The sequence below is a fragment of the Tupaia chinensis genome, unplaced genomic scaffold, assembly GCF_000334495.1.
Source record: "Tupaia chinensis unplaced genomic scaffold, TupChi_1.0 Scaffold000496_1, whole genome shotgun sequence".
NCBI classification, from domain to species: domain Eukaryota; kingdom Metazoa; phylum Chordata; class Mammalia; order Scandentia; family Tupaiidae; genus Tupaia; species Tupaia belangeri.
Genome location: NW_006160008.1, coordinates 784,715 through 802,883, shown reverse-complemented (window position 1 = coordinate 802,883; position 18,169 = coordinate 784,715). Strand labels below are relative to the sequence as shown.

General features: G+C 51.8%; 1 protein-coding gene across 1 annotated transcript in view; it reads left to right on the top strand.

Moving 5' to 3' along the window:
* The window catches only part of CIMIP4 (ciliary microtubule inner protein 4), an 11,818-nt gene extending 2,528 nt beyond the window's left edge, over positions 1 to 9,290 (top strand). The window contains exons 4-7 of the mRNA XM_006156524.2: positions 1,024 to 1,484; positions 2,626 to 2,770; positions 8,863 to 8,973; positions 9,130 to 9,290. Coding sequence (XP_006156586.1) covers positions 1,024 to 1,484; positions 2,626 to 2,770; positions 8,863 to 8,973; positions 9,130 to 9,227 — 815 coding nt within the window. The 3' untranslated portion in view covers positions 9,228 to 9,290. The remainder of the gene's footprint in view (positions 1 to 1,023; positions 1,485 to 2,625; positions 2,771 to 8,862; positions 8,974 to 9,129) is intronic.
* Positions 9,291 to 18,169: the final 8,879 nt, after the last annotated feature.

The following is an 18,169-nucleotide window of genomic DNA, read 5'->3' as shown; positions in this document are numbered from 1 at the left end:
AGCGTCCTTCCCTCTCTGCCTCCACTCTGTCCAGAGGGATCACCATCCCCATCCTGGCAGGCTTAGTGTCCCAGAGGCTCCCCTCTGCTTGGCTGCCTGCTGGTTGGGACAGAGCCCAGGGCAGAGGAGGGAAGGCCTTGTCTCCGGGAGCACGTTTTCCCTCTGCCTTGTGTGTAGGTGACAAAGGGGCGAGGACAGAGGAGACAGGGAGGTGGGAGAGCAGGGCGTGGGCGGGACAGCGGAGACATGCACCGCCCTGGGAGGGGTCTGCAGCCCCCGTGTCGGGGGAAGAGGGGCTCTTCTGGGAATGGTGGAGCAGGCGCTGTGAGGGGCAGGGGGCCCAGCAGCCAGCAGGTCTGACACTGCCTGCTCTGGACGAGTGTTGGCAGGTGGGACACCACAGGGCACGGCGGGCAGAAGGGACAGTGTGTCATCTGGAGCCAGGGAGGAGGGAAGGGGGTGACAGTGACAGGAGACGTCACAGGCTGGGAGTCATGGCATGTGAACGGAGAGCAGCAAAGATGGGGATGTGAGAGGCGGGAGTGAGGTGGGGGACACCCCTCATCTGCCTAGAGGAAGAGGGTGGGGAGCCCAAGATGGGGCTCTAACCCAGCTCTGGCACTTCGCAGGCATGTGATGTGGCCAAGCCAAGCAAGGCCTCTGCTGGCCCAGAGAGGTTTAAGTGGGGCAGAGAGCTATCCAAATGGAGCCAGGGACACCAAGGCACAGAGAGGCCAAATTCCTCCCTCAAGGTCACACAGCGCGGCCTTGAGGCTGGACGGGCTTGGGTGATGGCTCTATTGTCGAGAGCCCTGGGGGAGAACCCGTCCTGGGTGTACTTGACTGGCTGAGCGACCTCCCTGTTCGGGTGTGTTTTTATTCCTCGCCTGTTCCCCTTGCTCCTGCAATTTCTGTCTGTCCCCGTCCCTTTCTGTCTCCATGTCATCTGTCCCTCTCCCCACTCCTGTCTCGCTTCTCTTTCTGCTTCTTGTCTCTCTGCCCTGCTTTCTCTTGCCTATTCAGGTGCAACCACTTTGACCAGGGCTCACCTGAGCAACAAGGAGGGCCAGCAGGACATGGCCCCCTGGAGGCCTGCCCGCGCCTCTTTGGACACCTCCAAGTTCAAGTACCAGGACCCACTTTCCCTGCAGCCACCTCTGCCCCTGCCCCGGAGAGGCAGCTCGCGCGGGCAGGCCCACCTGGAAGAGATCCGGCCTCCACCCCCGACGGCTGCCAGCACGGATTCTTTGGGAATGGACCGACCTGGGTCCCTGAAGAAGGGGGGCTCTCGACCCTCCTCGAGCGAGAAGAGGGCCACCTCCCGAGAGGGGGCTCTGCTGTGCCAGGGGCAGGATGGAGGCCTTGGCTTGGGGGCCCAGGACCACAGAGGCACGCCCAGGAGCCAGAAGGACAGCGTCATCCCTGACAACATCCGCCACAAGTTTGGGAGCAACATGGTGGATCAGTTGGTCTCCGAGGAGCAGGTGTCACAGTGGGGGTGCAGGAGGCTAAGGGCAGCAGGAGGGTCATGAGTGGACTCTCACAGCGACTGAGGAGCCACCTGCCATGAGTAGAGTCCCTGCGGTACCTAGCAGTAGAAAGCAGCACTGACTGACACCTGCTGCGTGCAGGCGCCGTGCGCTGTGTAACTTCACACGTAGCCACCTGGTTCTCTTCCCAGCGTCCCTGTGAGGAAGGTGCTGTTGTTATTTCCATTTCATGGATGAGGAGCCTGAGACATAGATTGGTTAAGTAAGGTCACCTAATTCACCCAGTTGTGTAGGACAAGGGTCTAAGCTGAGCCGGCAGATTCTGGAGCCACGGCCCCATGGCTTTGTTGCTATAGTAGTCTTTTCTTTGAACTGGATGCTTTCAGTTTGAACAAGTCTGCTAGGGGAAATAGCGTTGAGTTAGATGGACGGCATCTATTGGACCCAGGTTTCAATCCTGCCCCTGAATGCCAAGTGGCTGGGCATGCTGCTTCCTCTTTCCGGGCTTCAGTCCCTACATCTGTAATGAGGCAGGTGGACGAGACCACCACGGCAAACCCACAGGATGCGTGCCACTGCTCCCCGAGCTTGCACTCATGGCAGGCATCATTAATCGTTGCCAGAGCTCGTTTCCACCCGATGGATCATTGTTAGCAGTCACTACTGATTGAGTGAAGCAAGAGGTAGAACTCACCTGCCATTTCCGGCCACGTGCTAACCATTCTTCCTGCTTGGCATTCTGAGACCCGATTTCAAAGCCTCCATCTCAACCCTCACAGCAACTACCCAGAGCTGACTTGGGTGATACCTCGACTGTGAGAACTGGGCAAGTCCCTGGCCTCCCGGGGCCCAGCTTCCTCATTTATAAAATGATGGGACAAGCGCTGCCCTGTGAAGACCCCTCTTGGTGCTGCACATAGCAGGTTTCAGTGCCTGGAGGAGGTTATATGGTCACAGCACCCCCAATACCCTGGCCCACTGTGCAAGGGGGATTACGGGTGGCTGGTTGGAACCACAGGTGAACCTTGGCCTGGGGGATAGTGAGGCCAGGCGCAGAGGGAGGAGGAGCTAGGGGAGGTTTGGGGCTTGACTCTGTCTTCCCATCCCTTGTCTCTTCTCCCTGCCTCCCACTCAGGCTCGAAGGGTCATTGGTGAAGTCGTTGAGGGCCAGAAGAAGTCAAGCTCATGGCCCAGCAGGACCGAGAGCTCTGTGGAAATCGCCTCCATCTTCCAAGACTACTACGATCTGGGCTACAACATGCGGTCAAACTTGTTTCAAGGTCAGGTTGAAGAGCGAGGGCGGGGCACCTTGGTCTCCAAGGCATTGGGCAGGGAAGGCCTTCTCGGTGTCCACCCACACGGGGTCCAGGACCCCAGGACACTGTACCTGGCATGTGCCCGGAGAGTCCTGGGAACGCCCAGTCCCCTAGTGAGTCTGCCTCACTGTGTGGATGAGCCTTCCCCGTGGGCAGTCAGCCCCTCACACCCCGGACACCCTGGTTTCTTCCTCTGCCAGTAGGAGGCCAGCACACCTCTGGCTGGGCACCTTGACTCCGGTGACATGGTCCAAAGCTCAGCTCAGCCACTCACTAGCAGGGTGTGACTCCAGGCAGGTCCTTACCCTCTCTGAGCCTCAGCTGCCTTCTCAGTACAATGGGGACAGCAAGGACAGTTTGGCCCTCACTGGGCCATTGGCAAACTCCGAAGGTGTGGCATGGCATGAGGGCCCAGTGACTGTTCAAGTCGTTCTTTTTCTTTCCCAGAACCCAGTGGTGGTGCCACCTGGAAAAACAGGAAGTGAGGCTTGGGGACTTTGACTTTCACAGAGGTTTCCTTCGGGTCAGCGTGGTCCAGTTTGGGTGGCTGGGGGTGCTATTAGCTCCGTGTCCCAGGCAGTTCGGAGACCAGTGGTTCAAGACCCGGACTAGGAGCGGTCTGAGGTCTGTCTGCGGCTCAAGCCTATATACTCTTCTGCCTCCCAACTCCAGTCTTCGCTTGGCACCAAGCCACCTCCCTGCATGTGACTGCTCCCGAGAGCTGCCTAGCTTGCTCAGATGGGGGTCCACGTCCGGCAGGCAGTGGCGTCTCTCTGTCCCACATTCCAGTCTGGCCTTATTGCCAAGCTCAGCTCCTTCTGGCTCTCCTCTGTCCTCCCCCCAGGCCCTCGCTGGTGCTCCCAGGGCCTGGCAAACTTTCTTCCCTGGCTCAGATCCTGGTCACCGGAGGAACGAGACACCCACTGCAAGACTCTCTGGGCTTTCTTTTAAATTTGGAGAAGGGGTGGTGCTAGGTGGGAAGTGAGAACACAGCTCGGCCTGTCCTCTCTTCTGGGCCCCAGGAATCCTGTCTGCACTTCTCAATTCAACAGTTCTTATGTACAGCCTCGTGCAATGATGTCGATACAAACGTAAAAGCATATTTAAACAATCCGCCTGCCATCGTCCAGCCGAGGAAGTAGGGCTGTGCCCAGGGTGTGGCAGAGCCAGCTGCTACCGGCTCGCACCGGCTCACAAGTGTCTGTTACCTTCCCGAAACGACTGGCCTATGAATGCTCTCTCTCACTTGGGCGTGGGAGTGGAGGTTGCACTCCGGAAATTGGCAAACACCACGAATCTGGGCTTCACCTGTAGCCCTAAACCGTTGGTGTGACCCATCCAAGTGCCTTCTCAGTCTCCACCCCTCAGTGGGAAGCCTTGGCACTTGCCGTTGGAGGGTGGTAAGGCTGTGTGGTTGCACAGGAGGGTGGGAAAGGCAATCCGAGGAGACAGGGTGGGTTGTGAGGCCTTGTTTGACTTAGGCTAAAGGATCACTCCAGCTTAGATTCCTGTGCTGAGGATAGACATGGCAGGGGGAGAAGGTGGGGGCGGGGGGCAAAGGTGGTATAGCTGGACCTACATGGGAAGGGTCCTAGGTTCTCATCCCAGGACCTCCCAGGGCACTCGGGGAATGGCCATAATTCAGGCTGGCCCAGACAGTGTGAGGACCCTCTATGGTGCCCCCTCTCTTTCTCTCTTAAAAAAAAAAAAATACGTTTAAAGAGACGGAATAGACAATAGGGACTGGTACAGAAATGGGAAAACCAGTGAGGGGATGACTTCAGAGGTCCAGGTGGAACACGTGACAGTGGCACGGGTCGGGAGTCGGGCTGGTGCACAGCAGGATTTTGGTGGGCGCCCCCGAGCACTGTGGTAGCTCAGGGAGTTAATGGGGAAGGTGTCTGATATTTGAGGACCCTGGGTATTTGCGTAAAGTAGAGCGAATGGATTTGGGGTGTGAGAGAGAGTGGAATTCAAGTTGATTTCAAGGTCTTTGACCTGAACAACAGAGAATGGAATGGCTATTTACTGAGGCTTAGGAGATTCTGGGAGGTGTGGGTTGAAGAAATCCTATCCCATGCTGAGTCATAGAGATAATCTTTTAAAATGGCCTTCTAAAACAGTTATCAATAGTTTTATTTTTCACATCGAAGTCTTTAATCCACCTGGAGTCGATCTCTGTTTTTGTTGTGAAGAGGGACTCGTTTTGAATGCCTTCTTTACAAGGATGGCAGCTCGTCTCAGCCCCGTCTTTCCCTGGAGTCCTGGAGGGGTGTGTTTGTTTGTATCTGCCTGGGTGGATTTCCAGGGGCCCTCTTCTGCCCGCTGGTCCCGTGTTACACGTCTAGTTACCCAGGATTGCGAGCAGTCTGCTGCCTGATCGGGCGGTGGTGCTGCCAGGCCTTCGCCGCCCTCCCCGCCTGTTAGCGTCTGGGCTTCCTAGGTCCTCTGAGCGTCCATATCGATTTTAGAATCAGCTTTCGGTTTCCGTAAAATATCCTGTTGGGATTTTTAATTGGAAGGACATTGAATTTACAGCTCAATTTTGGCTCAGTTATCAGTTTTATAGATAATGAATTTTCCAATTCATGAATATGGTAGATAGCTCCGTTAATTTGAACATTTTGCCAATATCTATCAATAACATTTTGTCTTTTTTTTTTTTTTTGAGAGAGATTTTTTGCTACAGGGCACGTGCACTCACACGAGAGACCAAGACAGTGAGAAATCACCCACGGGCTGGGTGGCCACACTGTAATCCTTCTCCATTCGCCTCTCGGGATTTGGGGCATGCATGCACACGTGCCCAGCGTGAGTTTCAAGCCACTGGGTCGAGGACTCAAACCGTCGTCAACCTTGTGGGAGTCCAGCGACGTAACCATGATGCCATCTGCTAGTCCCCATTTTGTCATCTTTTTCTGTAGAGATCATGCAGCTTTTTGTTAGATGTATTTGGGAGAACCTCCTTTGCAAACGGTAACTTTAAAAATTACATTTCTAGAAATCTTTTTTTTCATTATTCATGATAGAACGTGTGCATGCACATGTGAGAATGAGAGAAGGACGGGACTGAGAGAGAGGTGAGCAGAGCCCCCGGCACAGTCAGCCCACGTTGCAGTCCCTTTCCCCAGACCACTAGGTCGTGGGCACAATGCAGTACTGGGAGTTTCAGTTTAGCTGGACTAGGGATTTGAACCCTGGTCACAGTGTGGGATCCAGCTTGTCTAGAGTAGTACAATACCCCTGTACCATGAGCCTGCTCAATGATGACATTTTGTTTTTTAGTTTTTGTTATAGAGTACATGTGCTTGCCAGAGAGAGAGAGAAAAAATGAGAAATGGCTAAACCACACTCCCTTCCCCTCCATTCTCCTTCTGGGATTTTGGCCACGCATACACACAAGGCACGCTCAGGCCGCTAGATCCAGGACTTGAAACACACAGTAGGCCATGGGGGATCCAGCCGCCTTAACCTCTGCACCACCTGCGCGCCCAATAATTCCATTTCCTGACTTTGCTGCCGGTATATGCAGATACCATTTTTATTTTTCTATATTAATCTTATAGCTAGAAACCTTGCTCAGTTCACCTTTTAACCCTTTTTCTTTTTTTTAAAATTTTTTTCGAGAGGGTTTTGCTATAGGGTGTGTGCGCTCTAAAGACAGAGAGACAGATAGAGAAACAGAAAGTGAGAAATCACCCCCTGGGGGATGACCACACTGCAATCCCTTCTCTTCCATTCTTCTCTTCCATTCTCTTCTCGGGATCTTGGGCACACATGCACATGCGCCCAGTGTAAGTTTAAGCCACCAGGTCTGGGACTCGAATTATAGTCAAATACATGGGGGTCCAGAGATATAGCCATTATACCAACTGCTGGTCCTGCTCACCTTTTAATTCTAATAATTGTTTGTAGATTTTTCAGAGCTTTTAAAAAATTCGTGATCACACATGTGCATGAAAGAGAGCGCAGAGCATACCCTCCATGGGCTCAGTCAGGACGTGACCCCCTTCTGCCCAGCAGGATCTGGGCACGTGCCTGTGTGTGGGTGTGTTTCCATGCTAGCCAGGCTGGGGACTCGAACCACAAGCAGTCAGCCTATGGCTTCCACTCCACAGTCTAGTGGGCTCCTGATGGTGCCACAGAGGCTCGGCTATCTTTGGGATGTTTTTGAAGAGTAATAATGGCTACATTTATGCATGGCATGCAACGTGTCATCAGGCATTACTTTCAGGACTTTACGTACAGTTTAATTTTCACAAGAACCCTATGCGGTAAGTGCTATAATTCCCATTTTTATTTTTTGGAGAGGAAAACTTCAAGGCATGGAAAAATTAAGTAACTTGCTCAAGGCTACTCAGGTAGGGGAGGTCAGAGTTGAGACTTGAATATTGGTAGCCCTAGGCCAGAGGTCACAAAGCTTTTTTTTTTTTTTTTTTTTTTTAGTTTTATTATAGGGCATGTGCTTGCCAGAGAAAGAAAGAGACAAAGAAGGGGGAAAGAGATAAATCCCTCCCCAGGGGGTGTGTCCACGCCAAATCCCTTCTTCTCCATTCTCCTCTTGGGATATTCTGAGCACACACACACACACATGCCTGGAATGTTTTTCAAGCTGCTGAGTCTGGGAATCGAGTAACGCCATTGGCCATGTGGGATCCATCTCCCTTAACCACCATGCCGCCCGCTGGTCCATAAATGTAATATTTTAAAAAAGAAAAAGACAGAGAAAAGAGAGACAGGAAAAGTAAGAAATCACTCCCTGGGGGAATGGCCACACCACAATTCTTTCTTCTCCATTCTCCTCTTGGGATTTTCAGACATGCATACACATGCACCTGGGATGTTTTTCAAGCCACCAGGTCTGGGACTGGAACTGCACAGTTGGCCATGTGGGATCCAGCTGCCTTCCCTCCATGGCACCTACTGCCCCAGAGATGGTTCATTTTTGTAAATGATCTGTGTCTGAAAATAATCTCTTGGGGGCTGGTCCTGTAGCTGGTCCTGGCTAACGGCTGTGTTTAAGGAGCCAGATTCTACATGGCCTCCGGTTGGCCCCAGTGGCTTGAAAAATGCACTGGGTGCCTATGTGTGCCCCCAAATCCTGATGGGGTAGAGAAATGGAGGAAAGGGATTGTGATGTAACCACACCGCACTGGGAGGTGCTTTCTGTCTCTCTAGTGAGCACACACACCGACTGGCAATAAATTTAAAAAAATCTCTTGGGTACAGAGTCTGTGTTTATTTGATAGAACAGGATTGCTAATTATTTCTATATAAAATTTCCAATTTCTTATTAATATTCTTTGCTTAATCTATTAATTACTAAGAGGTACCTTTAAATCTTCCCCTATGACAACAGATTTGTCAATTTCTTCTTGTAGTTCTGTCAATTTTGCTCTATTTTGAGATTATTTTAGTGAATCAAGTTTGGAATTATTACATCATCTTAATGAATTGCAGTGATTTTTATTTCCCATCATGTCTTTGCCTTACACTCTTATTTTGTCTGATAACGATGTAGTTAGATCAGAAAGCTTTGGGTTATTGTTTGCTTAGTATATCTTTTTCTATCCTTTTATGCTTATTCTCTATTTCCTTTTGTTTTAAGTATGCTTTAAATGATATAGATCTGGAAACTGTTTTCTCTGATCTGATGGTGTATTATTTAATCTGTGAGATTAGTCAGTCTATTTATATTTATTGTAATTATTGATATACTTAGGTTTATTTCCCTGACCTTATTTTGTGCTTTTTATTTGCACCAATTTTTCTTTTCTTTTCTTTTTCTTTTCTTTTAACTAGCTTTAGGGCCTGTGCATTCGCTGTACAGAGGTGAAGAGAGAGAAACAGGATAAGTGAGAAAGCATCCCCGGGGGACGGCCATGCTGCAAGCCCTTCCCTTCTAGTCTCCTCCAGGGATTTTGAGCACACACACACATGCGCCTAGAATGTTCTACGAGCTACTCCATAGAGGAAACTGTTGTGCACATAAACAGTAGAGTGTCCAACCTCTGTTGCCATGGGGCATCTGGGGATTTCTTCATGGTCTTCCACAGGGGCCCCCCAGGAGACAAAGAGCCTCATGAAGGCTTCCTACACACCAGAGGTGATTGAGAAATCAGTGAGGGACACAGAGCACTGGCATGGGAGGAAGACGGATGATCTGGGTAGGTGGGGAGCTGTGGGGATGGGAGGTGGGCACTCTCCTTCCTGGGCAGTACATGGGCCCTGGGGTAGACCTGCAGGAGGGATGGGTGACCCGGGGTCTGGTGTGCCTGAGGCTGCTGAGTGGTCTGTGCTGGCTCCTCCCCCACTCTCTGTAGGACGGTGGCACCAGAAAAATGCTATGAATATGAACTTACAGAAAGCACTGGAAGAAAAGTATGGAGAAAAGAGCAAAAGCAAGAGCTTGAAGTACTAGATACTAGACACAGAAGAGGTGCCCTCTGCTCCCAGGAAGTGCTAACAATAAAAAAAAAAAAAGCACAAATCTGAGCCCTTCTCTGCTTGGTGCTTCTCTTTGCAAGGGGCTGAGGACCAACGCGTGGTGTAGAAGAGACCAGCTTAGGGAAGATGGAAGCCCGGTGGGCCCCTAGACCTCTCCACTGCATGTACATGCACACTCACACACACACACACACACACACGCCTTCCCAACTTTCCCCTTTTTCCAGGAAGGGGCATGATGGCAGAGCCAGTGTGCTTGGCTTCTCTCTCCTGCCCTGTGTAATGGGTCCCAAGTGGACATTCTGGATCTAGGCCTGCAAGCTCTCCTTAGCAGACCCAATGATTTCCAGACACCCATTCCTCTTCCATGAGGCTAGGGATTTTGGAGGACTTGACCAACATGGTCTTTCCTGTCTAGCAGTGGATTTGATTGGTCTCGTGATTATTCTTATGTGCCCCACTCCCATCCTCATGTGACTCAACTGGGGTCAATCAGTTTCAAGGAAAGGTGTGAACATGTGCAGCCTTGGGGAAATACCTTTCTCTGCTGAGAATACTGGGGGGGGGGGTTCCTCTCCCCTGACATACTGACTGATGTAGGTGCAGCCCAGACTGCTGCTGCTGCCAGATGCCTGTGACCAGAGGAACTGCAGACAATTCCCAGTTCGGGACCTCCAGGACTCACTGAGCCACTCCAGCTTCTGGAAACCACCTCCCTCTGGACTTCCCACAATGTGACCTGGGCATCTCAGCATTGTCTAAGCAGCCCCAGATGGCTGTAGCCAGTAAGGATCCCTGATAACGGCAGGAGCAGGACATGGGAACTGGAGCCCCCAGACATGGGTTCCAGGTCAGACAGCTGTGTCCACCAGCTGACCCTGACAAATTTTACTGGGTGAGGCTCCAGGCCAGCAGCACACCCTGCCTGTAGGTCACTGACCACTCCTGGAACGTGCTCTATTTGGGTCATTTACTACGTGCTGTGTTTGCCCTAAACCACACCAACGCACAGTGGCTAAAATGCACGATCACAGGCCCAGCTGTGGTGGACAGCAGGAACACTCTGCAATGCTGGAAGCCCTAAGGACGATCAGGGTTCAGTTCCCATGGTCTGGCTGGCTCGGAGGCTGAGGAGAGGACCATGGAATAAGACCTTACTGAGGATGATTGTCTCTTTCTTTTAACTAAAAAAAAAAAAAAAAAAAAAAAGACAATAAAAATCAAATTGTTAAAGTCACAAAAAAAAAAAAAAAAGGGGAAAAACCTCACATGATCATCGATTGGTTCACAGTCGCACAGTTTGGGCATGGCTCATTTCTGTTCCAGGTGGCATTAACTTGAATGTTTCTCCTCTCCCGGGCCTGGTACCCCACTGAGATGAGCACCGCCCTGGGGTTGGCTTGTCGCTTGCTCTCTGTGGGGCCTCTCCTTGAGGCTTGCTTACGTTCCCTCATGGTGCAGGGACTGGGCTCCAAGAATGAGCCTTCCAAGGGGACATGAATCAGTGGGTGAAGGTTCATCAGGTCTCACGCTGGCTTGTTAATGTCCACGTGGCCACAGAGACGTGGCCCAGCAAAGACTGTGGAAGGAGGCTACGTAAGAGTATTACCCAGTCAGGAGAGGGTCGTTGAAGACCAGACCGCCAAAGTAACAGTCTTCCCAGTGATCATCTTGCTTCGGAAGAAGAAGGAATCAAAATCAACATGTCCCCTCTTCTCCACCAAATGATCCTTCTCCCACCAAAGGGAATTACTATTTATTTATTTTAGAGAGAGAGATCTTTACTATTGGGTGCATGTGCTCACTGGAGACAGAGACAGAAAGTGACAAATAACCCCCAAGGACAGCCCCCCCTGTGGCCATGCCACAATCCCTTCTCTAGTCTCCTCTCAGGATTTGGGGCATGCACACACACACACGCCTGGTGTGAGTTTCAGCCACCGAGTCTGGGACTTGAACTGCGGTCAGCCAAGCGGAAGTTCAGCGATGTAACCATTATGCCATCCGCTGGTCCTGGGGATGATTTCTTCGAGCTCTCAGAGTTGGATCAGGATGCAGTAAGGGAGGTGGTCTGACTTCAGCAGTGAGTGCTAAGCTGAGTGCAAGGGGCTGAGTTCTGCTCAGCTGCTGTAACGGGGGCCCAGTTTCTGCAAGGCACTGTGCTTTGTGCTGGAAAATCTAGACTTCATCTTTACTGAGTAGCTACTATGTGCCCTTCACACATGACACCTGAGAAAACAAGCCACGCAAAGCGTCATGGCTGTCATAGACTTTGCACTGCTCTGCCACAGACATGACCATACACCGAATGTGCCGGGTGACACTGCGGTACCGATGCAGCTGCTTTATACACGCAAGCTTATTTCATCCTCGCGCCAGTCCTCAAGCTCTTACCGGCCCATTTATGAAGACGAGGAAACAGCGGCTCGGAGCGCCCAAGCGAATGACACGAGATTATGAGTCGGAAGCTGAGATCAGAGCCCTGGGAAGTCCCAAGGCCACTTTCTGCCCTACCAGGCCATCATCCTGTGTGGTCTTGCTGTCCTAGGCACGGTGAGGACAGCGATATGGATGCAGTGCCGTTCTGCCCTCAGGGCAACTGGTGTGGAGGAAGCTGGCCTCGAGGCTCCAGCCACCTGGCCAGCACGTGCTGAGCACCTGCCCTGCCCAGCCTGGCCAAGGAGCTGGAAGGCAGAGACGAGGGAGACGTAGTGCCCACCCTCTGCAAGCTCTGCCTGGTGCGGGCGCGGACCTGTCCGTAAGTGGATGCTCAGAAGTTTGGTACGTGCCATGAGAAGTTCACACAGGGCCAGTGACAGCACGGAGGAGAATAGGGTGGCCTCCACCTGGGATGGGGCACTGGTCACAGAGGGGAGGGAGCTCTCGGGATGAACCTGGAAACATGAGCAGGTACATTCGGGGCCTGGAAGGCGTTCCAGAGCAGAGCACGGTATGAGCACAGCCCAGTAAGGTGTACGGAGGAGCCACATGTGGCTCCTTCGTCTTGGGGGTAGAGGTCCCTCCATGGGAAGGGGCACGTGTGAGGTAGGAAAGGTGGGCAGGGTGTGCCTGGAGTGGGCCATGCCCAGCTAAGGTCACAAGTGCAAGCCCCAGCCCTCCCCTTCAGGAGCTTCCAGTCTGGCTGGAGCATAAAGCGCTATTAATGACAGAAGAGCCCACCCAGAGGAGTTGAAAAGATGTCCCAGGGGCCAGCAGACGGTGTAATGATTGTGCCACTGGACTCCCGCATGGCCGACTGTGGTTCAGGTTCTGGACCCCGTGGTTTCAAAATCACACTGGGCATGTGTGCATGCATGCCCAAGATCCCGGGAGGAGGATGGAGAAGGGACTGTGGTGTGGCCAGCCCCCTGGGGGGTGATTTCTCACTTTTCCTCTCACTGTCTCTCTCTCTCCATTGAGCACATGCACCCTGAGGAAAAACCTCTTAAAAAAGGTGTTTCATACCCCCAGTAATCAGAGACATAAAGTAACACGATAAATTCATCAGACTGGAAAAATCGACCATGCTAGTCCAGGTGAGAATGAGGGAAATGGAAGCTCATACGCTCCATGAATTGTGAGCAAAGAAAGTATTGAGCAAAACTGAAATGACGTATTACAACCCAGACCTCCCACTGTGCACGCAGGTGTCCCCTACGCATGCGCACCAGGAGCCCATGCGCGGGTATTCATCGCAGTGAGGTTCACGACGGCGAATCAGCCTACTGCCTCTCAGCAGGAGCAGGGCCGGGTGGGAAGGCCCAGGGCAGTGGAAAGGATGAACCATCCACACATAGCAGCATTAAGAGGCCACACGACACATGGCAGTGGGGCAGTGACGATCTGTCAGATAAATCCTGAACCTGGAAACTCACTGCTCTAGTAGACTTCAAGGGCACGCCCATGTCACTCTGCTGCGCACGGGTCAGTTCTAGGAGTAAGGAAGGTGGGCTGGAAGGCGGGTTAGAAGGGTGCTAAACGGCAGTTAAACTCCCGTTCCATGTAGGGTGGCACTTTTCAGAGCAGCTTGACAAGACAGAGCTGCCAAAATGCCTTCTGTCGAGAGAACCCAGGTGCCAGTAAGTGACCGGTTAACACGATGTCAGGGAGCTGAGCTAAACGAGCAATTCCAGGTTTGACATCAAGAATACACGGAACATGCTTTAGGACTTCGCCTCAGTTAGTGATTCCATCTTGGGACGGTAAGAGGAACCCTTTCTAATTAAACATTGACTAGACTGGAGGGAGGAAAGCTGTAATCCCAGCAAAGTAAATAAAACATGCATAGATTTTTTTTATTTTTTTAACTTGAAGCAGACCTTTATCCCACTGGTGCTGTTTCCAATGACTTGGCTTGATCTTCATGCTCCTGGTGTTTCTAGATGCTGGATCACATAGCAAGGTACACGGGCCAGGTCTTAACTAGCATGAATGCACATAATGGGAGAGTTATTCACCCTTCAATTCATGCAGGACCTCATTTACCCATCATAGTTTGGAATCATCTTTGTAATTTTCATCAAATCCAAGTACCACCTGAGAGGAAGCCAATAGGAGCAATCTGGGATGCCATGGCCCAGGACACGGTTGGCCAGTCCTCCACAGCTGCAATGCCAGTCCAGCTCGACCCCTAGTGTTGGTGTCTACAAATTGCAGGCCCAGGGCTCAGGACTCAAATCTGCAATGCACACTGAGGGCCATTGAGTTATATCTTTCTAACCATGCTTATTCTGCTCCACCCATGGCTCCATTTTATAGAGGAGAACACTGAGACCCAGCGGAATGAACTTAAGTTTAATCTGGAAGCGAACAGCCCATGTTGCCTGTTTTGCAAATCCAAGCCGTCATCGATGGCACAGGGTGGAAGGCTGATCCTTTTCTGTTCTCCCTCATGGTCTCTGCATGAAACAGGAACAAGCAGGAACTTGGGTAAACTTGGAAGAAAATCCAAATGTAGATTTGCAGCCAAGAGGCAACAAGAAGAGCTGGGCGTGGTGGCACACACTGCTGCTCCCAGCTATTTGGGATGGCTGAGGCAGGAAGATCACAAGTTCAAAGGCAGCCTGGGTGACATAGTGACACCCTGTCTCTGAGGAAAAAGAAAAAGGAGTCAACAAGAGACTCTAGCTAGGGTGGAGTTCTTGGGAAGACTGCCTGCCTCTTCAGAACCAGCTCTCATTCCTAGGGTAGAACTAGAGGGGCAGTTATACAGAGGCTGTGGTAAGCATTATCTAAGAGGATGTGTGCTCGTACCTGGCCCAGAGTCAGGCAAAGTGTGTGATTAATGCTTATTCTTTTTTTTTTTTGGAGAGGTTTTTGCTATAGGGCGAGTGCGCTCGCCAGACAGAGAGAGACAGAGAGATAGAAAGCAGGAAATCACCCCCCAGGGGGGATGGCCACGCCGCAATCCCTTCTCCTCTATTCTCCTCTCGGGATCTTGGGCACACACGCACACGCGCCCAGTGTGAGTTTAAGCCACCGGGTCCGGGACTTGAACCGTTGTCAACTACGTGGGAGTCCAGCGACATAGCCATTACGCTAACTGCTGGTCCCATTAATGCTTATTCTTGTGCTGGCCGCATAGCCTAGATGTCGAGGGAGCCAAACCCCACATGGCCATGGTAGTTCAAATCCCAGCCCCAGTGGCTTGAAAAACACTCTGGGAAAATTCTGATGGGATGGAGAGACGGAGGAGAAGGAATTGTGGCGTGACCACACCCCATTGGGGGTGCTTTCTCCCTTTCTCTCTTTCTGGCAAGTGCATACACTCTTCGGCAATTAAAAAAAAAAAGGAAAAGAAAAAAATGTTTATTCTTTGTCTTCCTCCAGGTCCAGGTTTTCTAAATATATTTCAAAGAACACTGTGATATGTGAATAGGGGTTACATGGGAAATTGTCCCATTGCCAAAAAACTTGGGTTATGTTGATGTAAATAACACTGTATCGAGAGGTTTTCGCTATAGGGTGCGTGCGCTCGCCAGACAGACAGAGACAGAGAGACAGAAAGCGAGAAATCACCCCCCGGGGGGATGGCCACGCCACAATCCCTTCCCCTCCATTCTCCTCTTGGGATCTTGGGCATGCACGCACACGCGCCCGGCGTGAGTTTTAAGCCACCGGGACACGAACCGCGGTCGACTACGTGGGAGTCCAGCGACATAGCCATTACGCTAACTGCTGGTTCCCTGTGCAAAACTTTTCAGAACCTTGGATATGCTAAAATCCATTTTGCCACTCTAAACGGTGGCTGTGTTTTCACTGCGCCTGGCACAGACAGAGCAAGCCATGGAGACGGTGGTAAGCGCTGTGATTACGATAACGACCCCATTAAAACCGCAGGTTCAGAAGCCTGGCAAGTCAACCTGGGGAGGCTCTGGGAAGCCCAGCCCTGTTCTAGGGGGTGGTTAGATGGACTGACGTGCAAACCAGGATGCCCACTGTCACGGCTCAGGGAGAAGTGCCCCTGCCCGAGAGCCTGGCCACGCCCTCCCTCTGGCTAATGCACCTAATGCCTCCTGCCTCCCAGATAACCCCAGGAGGAGGTGAGCCTGGCTTCAGGACGGGCCTGAGTTTCTTGGCAGCTGGTACTGCAGGACTCAGGCCAAGAGGCTGCCACGCACTACGGCCGTCCTGGTTTACGACAGCAAGGGTATTGGATAACCCGTCCGGGCAATGCCAGAGGCCGGCCTGGCTTTTCCTATATTCATATCCTTTTCCTTTCTTTCTTTTTAAATTTTTTTAGGTTTTTGCCATAGGCACATATACTCACTGGAGAGAGATAGCAGGAAAGTGAGAAATCACCCCTAAGGGGATAGGTCACGCCACAATCCCTTCTTCCCCATTCTCTTGGAATTTGGGGTACGCACACACACACGCACCTGGTGTGATTTTTCAAGCTGCCAGGTCTGGGACTTGAATCGTGGTCATTTTAGTGGGCCTCCGTATGCTGAGTGTTTGGCACCATAGAGGAGCCCGGAGAGGAGTCCCTGGCTCAGAGGCCTCCCAGTCATGATAATGGCCACCCAGGTGAGCTCAATTTAGGGCAATGACAGTGTCAGGAGGGAAGGGAAGGAGAGGCAGCAGCCTTGGAGGCTGGAAGCCAACTGCTTGGGACTTCCAGGGTGGAAATGCGGAAGCTATGAAGCGCTGCCCCAGGCCAAAGAGGATCTGGGATCAGTGTTGCCAGAGCTCCAGGTCAGGGTCCCGTGGGCAGAACATTCCAGATCCCCTGGGGAAGGGAATGGCTGACTGGCGCCCTCCAGAGGTCAGAACTGAAGCGTTCCACAGAGGTGCACGTGCTCCCGGCTGGTTCCCGCTGCGCGTCCCTCTGGCTATCTCAGTGTCTCTAAGAGTGACACTGAGTCAGGCACTGGGTGTCTCTAAGCGCCCGAGCCGTCCTCTGTGCCATCAATTCCGGTGACTACAAGGGTCTTCCTTTCCTTTATCTTAGCTGTGAGCCCTGGTAAAAGACAAAATCGTAACAATTTAAAGATCTCAGTTGGCTTTATCTGTGAGTCTAGAACCAAGCGACACTATTTCATAACATAAGTGAATAGAACAAGTATTCCAATGAGCCGAGCAGAGAGGCTGGTTTTATAGACAGAGGAGGGCGGAGAAAGCAGAGACAGAGGGCACAGACTGAGCTGGTCATTTCAGTCACCTTCCTGTGAGAGGGACAGGCCATAGAGAAATAGCAGAATGGGTAGCATTAGGTCATTATTTTTTAGAGTGAGATTTTTGCTATACGGCACATGCGCTTGCCAGAAAGACAGAAGACAAAGAGAAAGAAATTGAGAAATCACCTCCTGGGGGAATAGTCACACCACAGTCCCTTCTCCTCCATTCTTCTCTTGGGATCTTGGGCATGCACGCACACGCGCCTGGAGTGTTTTAAGCCGCTGGGTCCAGGACTTTAACCATGGTCAACTACGTGGGAGTCCAGTGACATAATCATGATGCCACCTGCTGGTCCCATCATCAGATCACTTTTTGTAGAAAGGATTAGGGGCAGAGAAAGCTTCCTGATCAGCCAGCGGAATGCAGCTGTTGGGGACATTTTGCTGTCCTCTCATTCTCCTGATTCCTCAGAAGGTCACATCAACAGTTTAGCTTTGTCTTGGTGACATAGAACTTTGGCGGAGTCTCCACTGCTCTGTCAGGGCTTGGTGCAGGAGAAGTGACGTGATGACCTTCTGTAACCCCCGGGGGCGTTGTCCCTAGGTTTTGCTTTACTTGGGGTTTATTTAAACCTTGTCTGCAGGTGTAAGTCCCCACTCTCCTGTCTCCTCGCAAATGCCTACCCCAGAGAAGTCGAGACGTCAAGGACAGGCTATGCTTTCTTGAGCTTCAGGGACCCAACTCCCAAGGTGACCCCGCGGTGGGCGGTTAGCGGTCACAGCCCGTCAGAGAATGCAGTCGCCCCTCTGAAGACTCCTTCCTCCCACCTGGCTCCGGCCACTGGTTAACATCCTGGTTCCCGCCGGGACAGAAACTAGTATGGATGCTCAGATCTTCAAAGTCCACGGAGAACGTGGGATTAGGTCGCTGAATTCCTCATCCCAGAGAAAAATGCGCAAGGGCAGGACCCAGAACCTGTGACAGACCTTCCCCTGCTAAGTATTCATTACCAACTCTCAGAGTAAAAGTGACACTTAACCCCTGCCCAGTGCAGCTATCCGTTTCTGGCCGCTGCCTACCCGCAGCTTTTCTGGCCTGGGGGTGTATTTCTTTTCTGTTAAAAACCTTCACTTTCCCATGAAAACTCCCCTTTGCCCACTTGACAAGTGGCTGTGGTTTTTCATTCTGCGTCTCAGGCCAGGTCTCTAGTCACGCAGCGCAGCTCAACTCCCTCCGCCCAATGACCACCTGGCTAAGAGTCACAGCAAGCAGAGACAGCACTTCGTACGGCTTAACTCA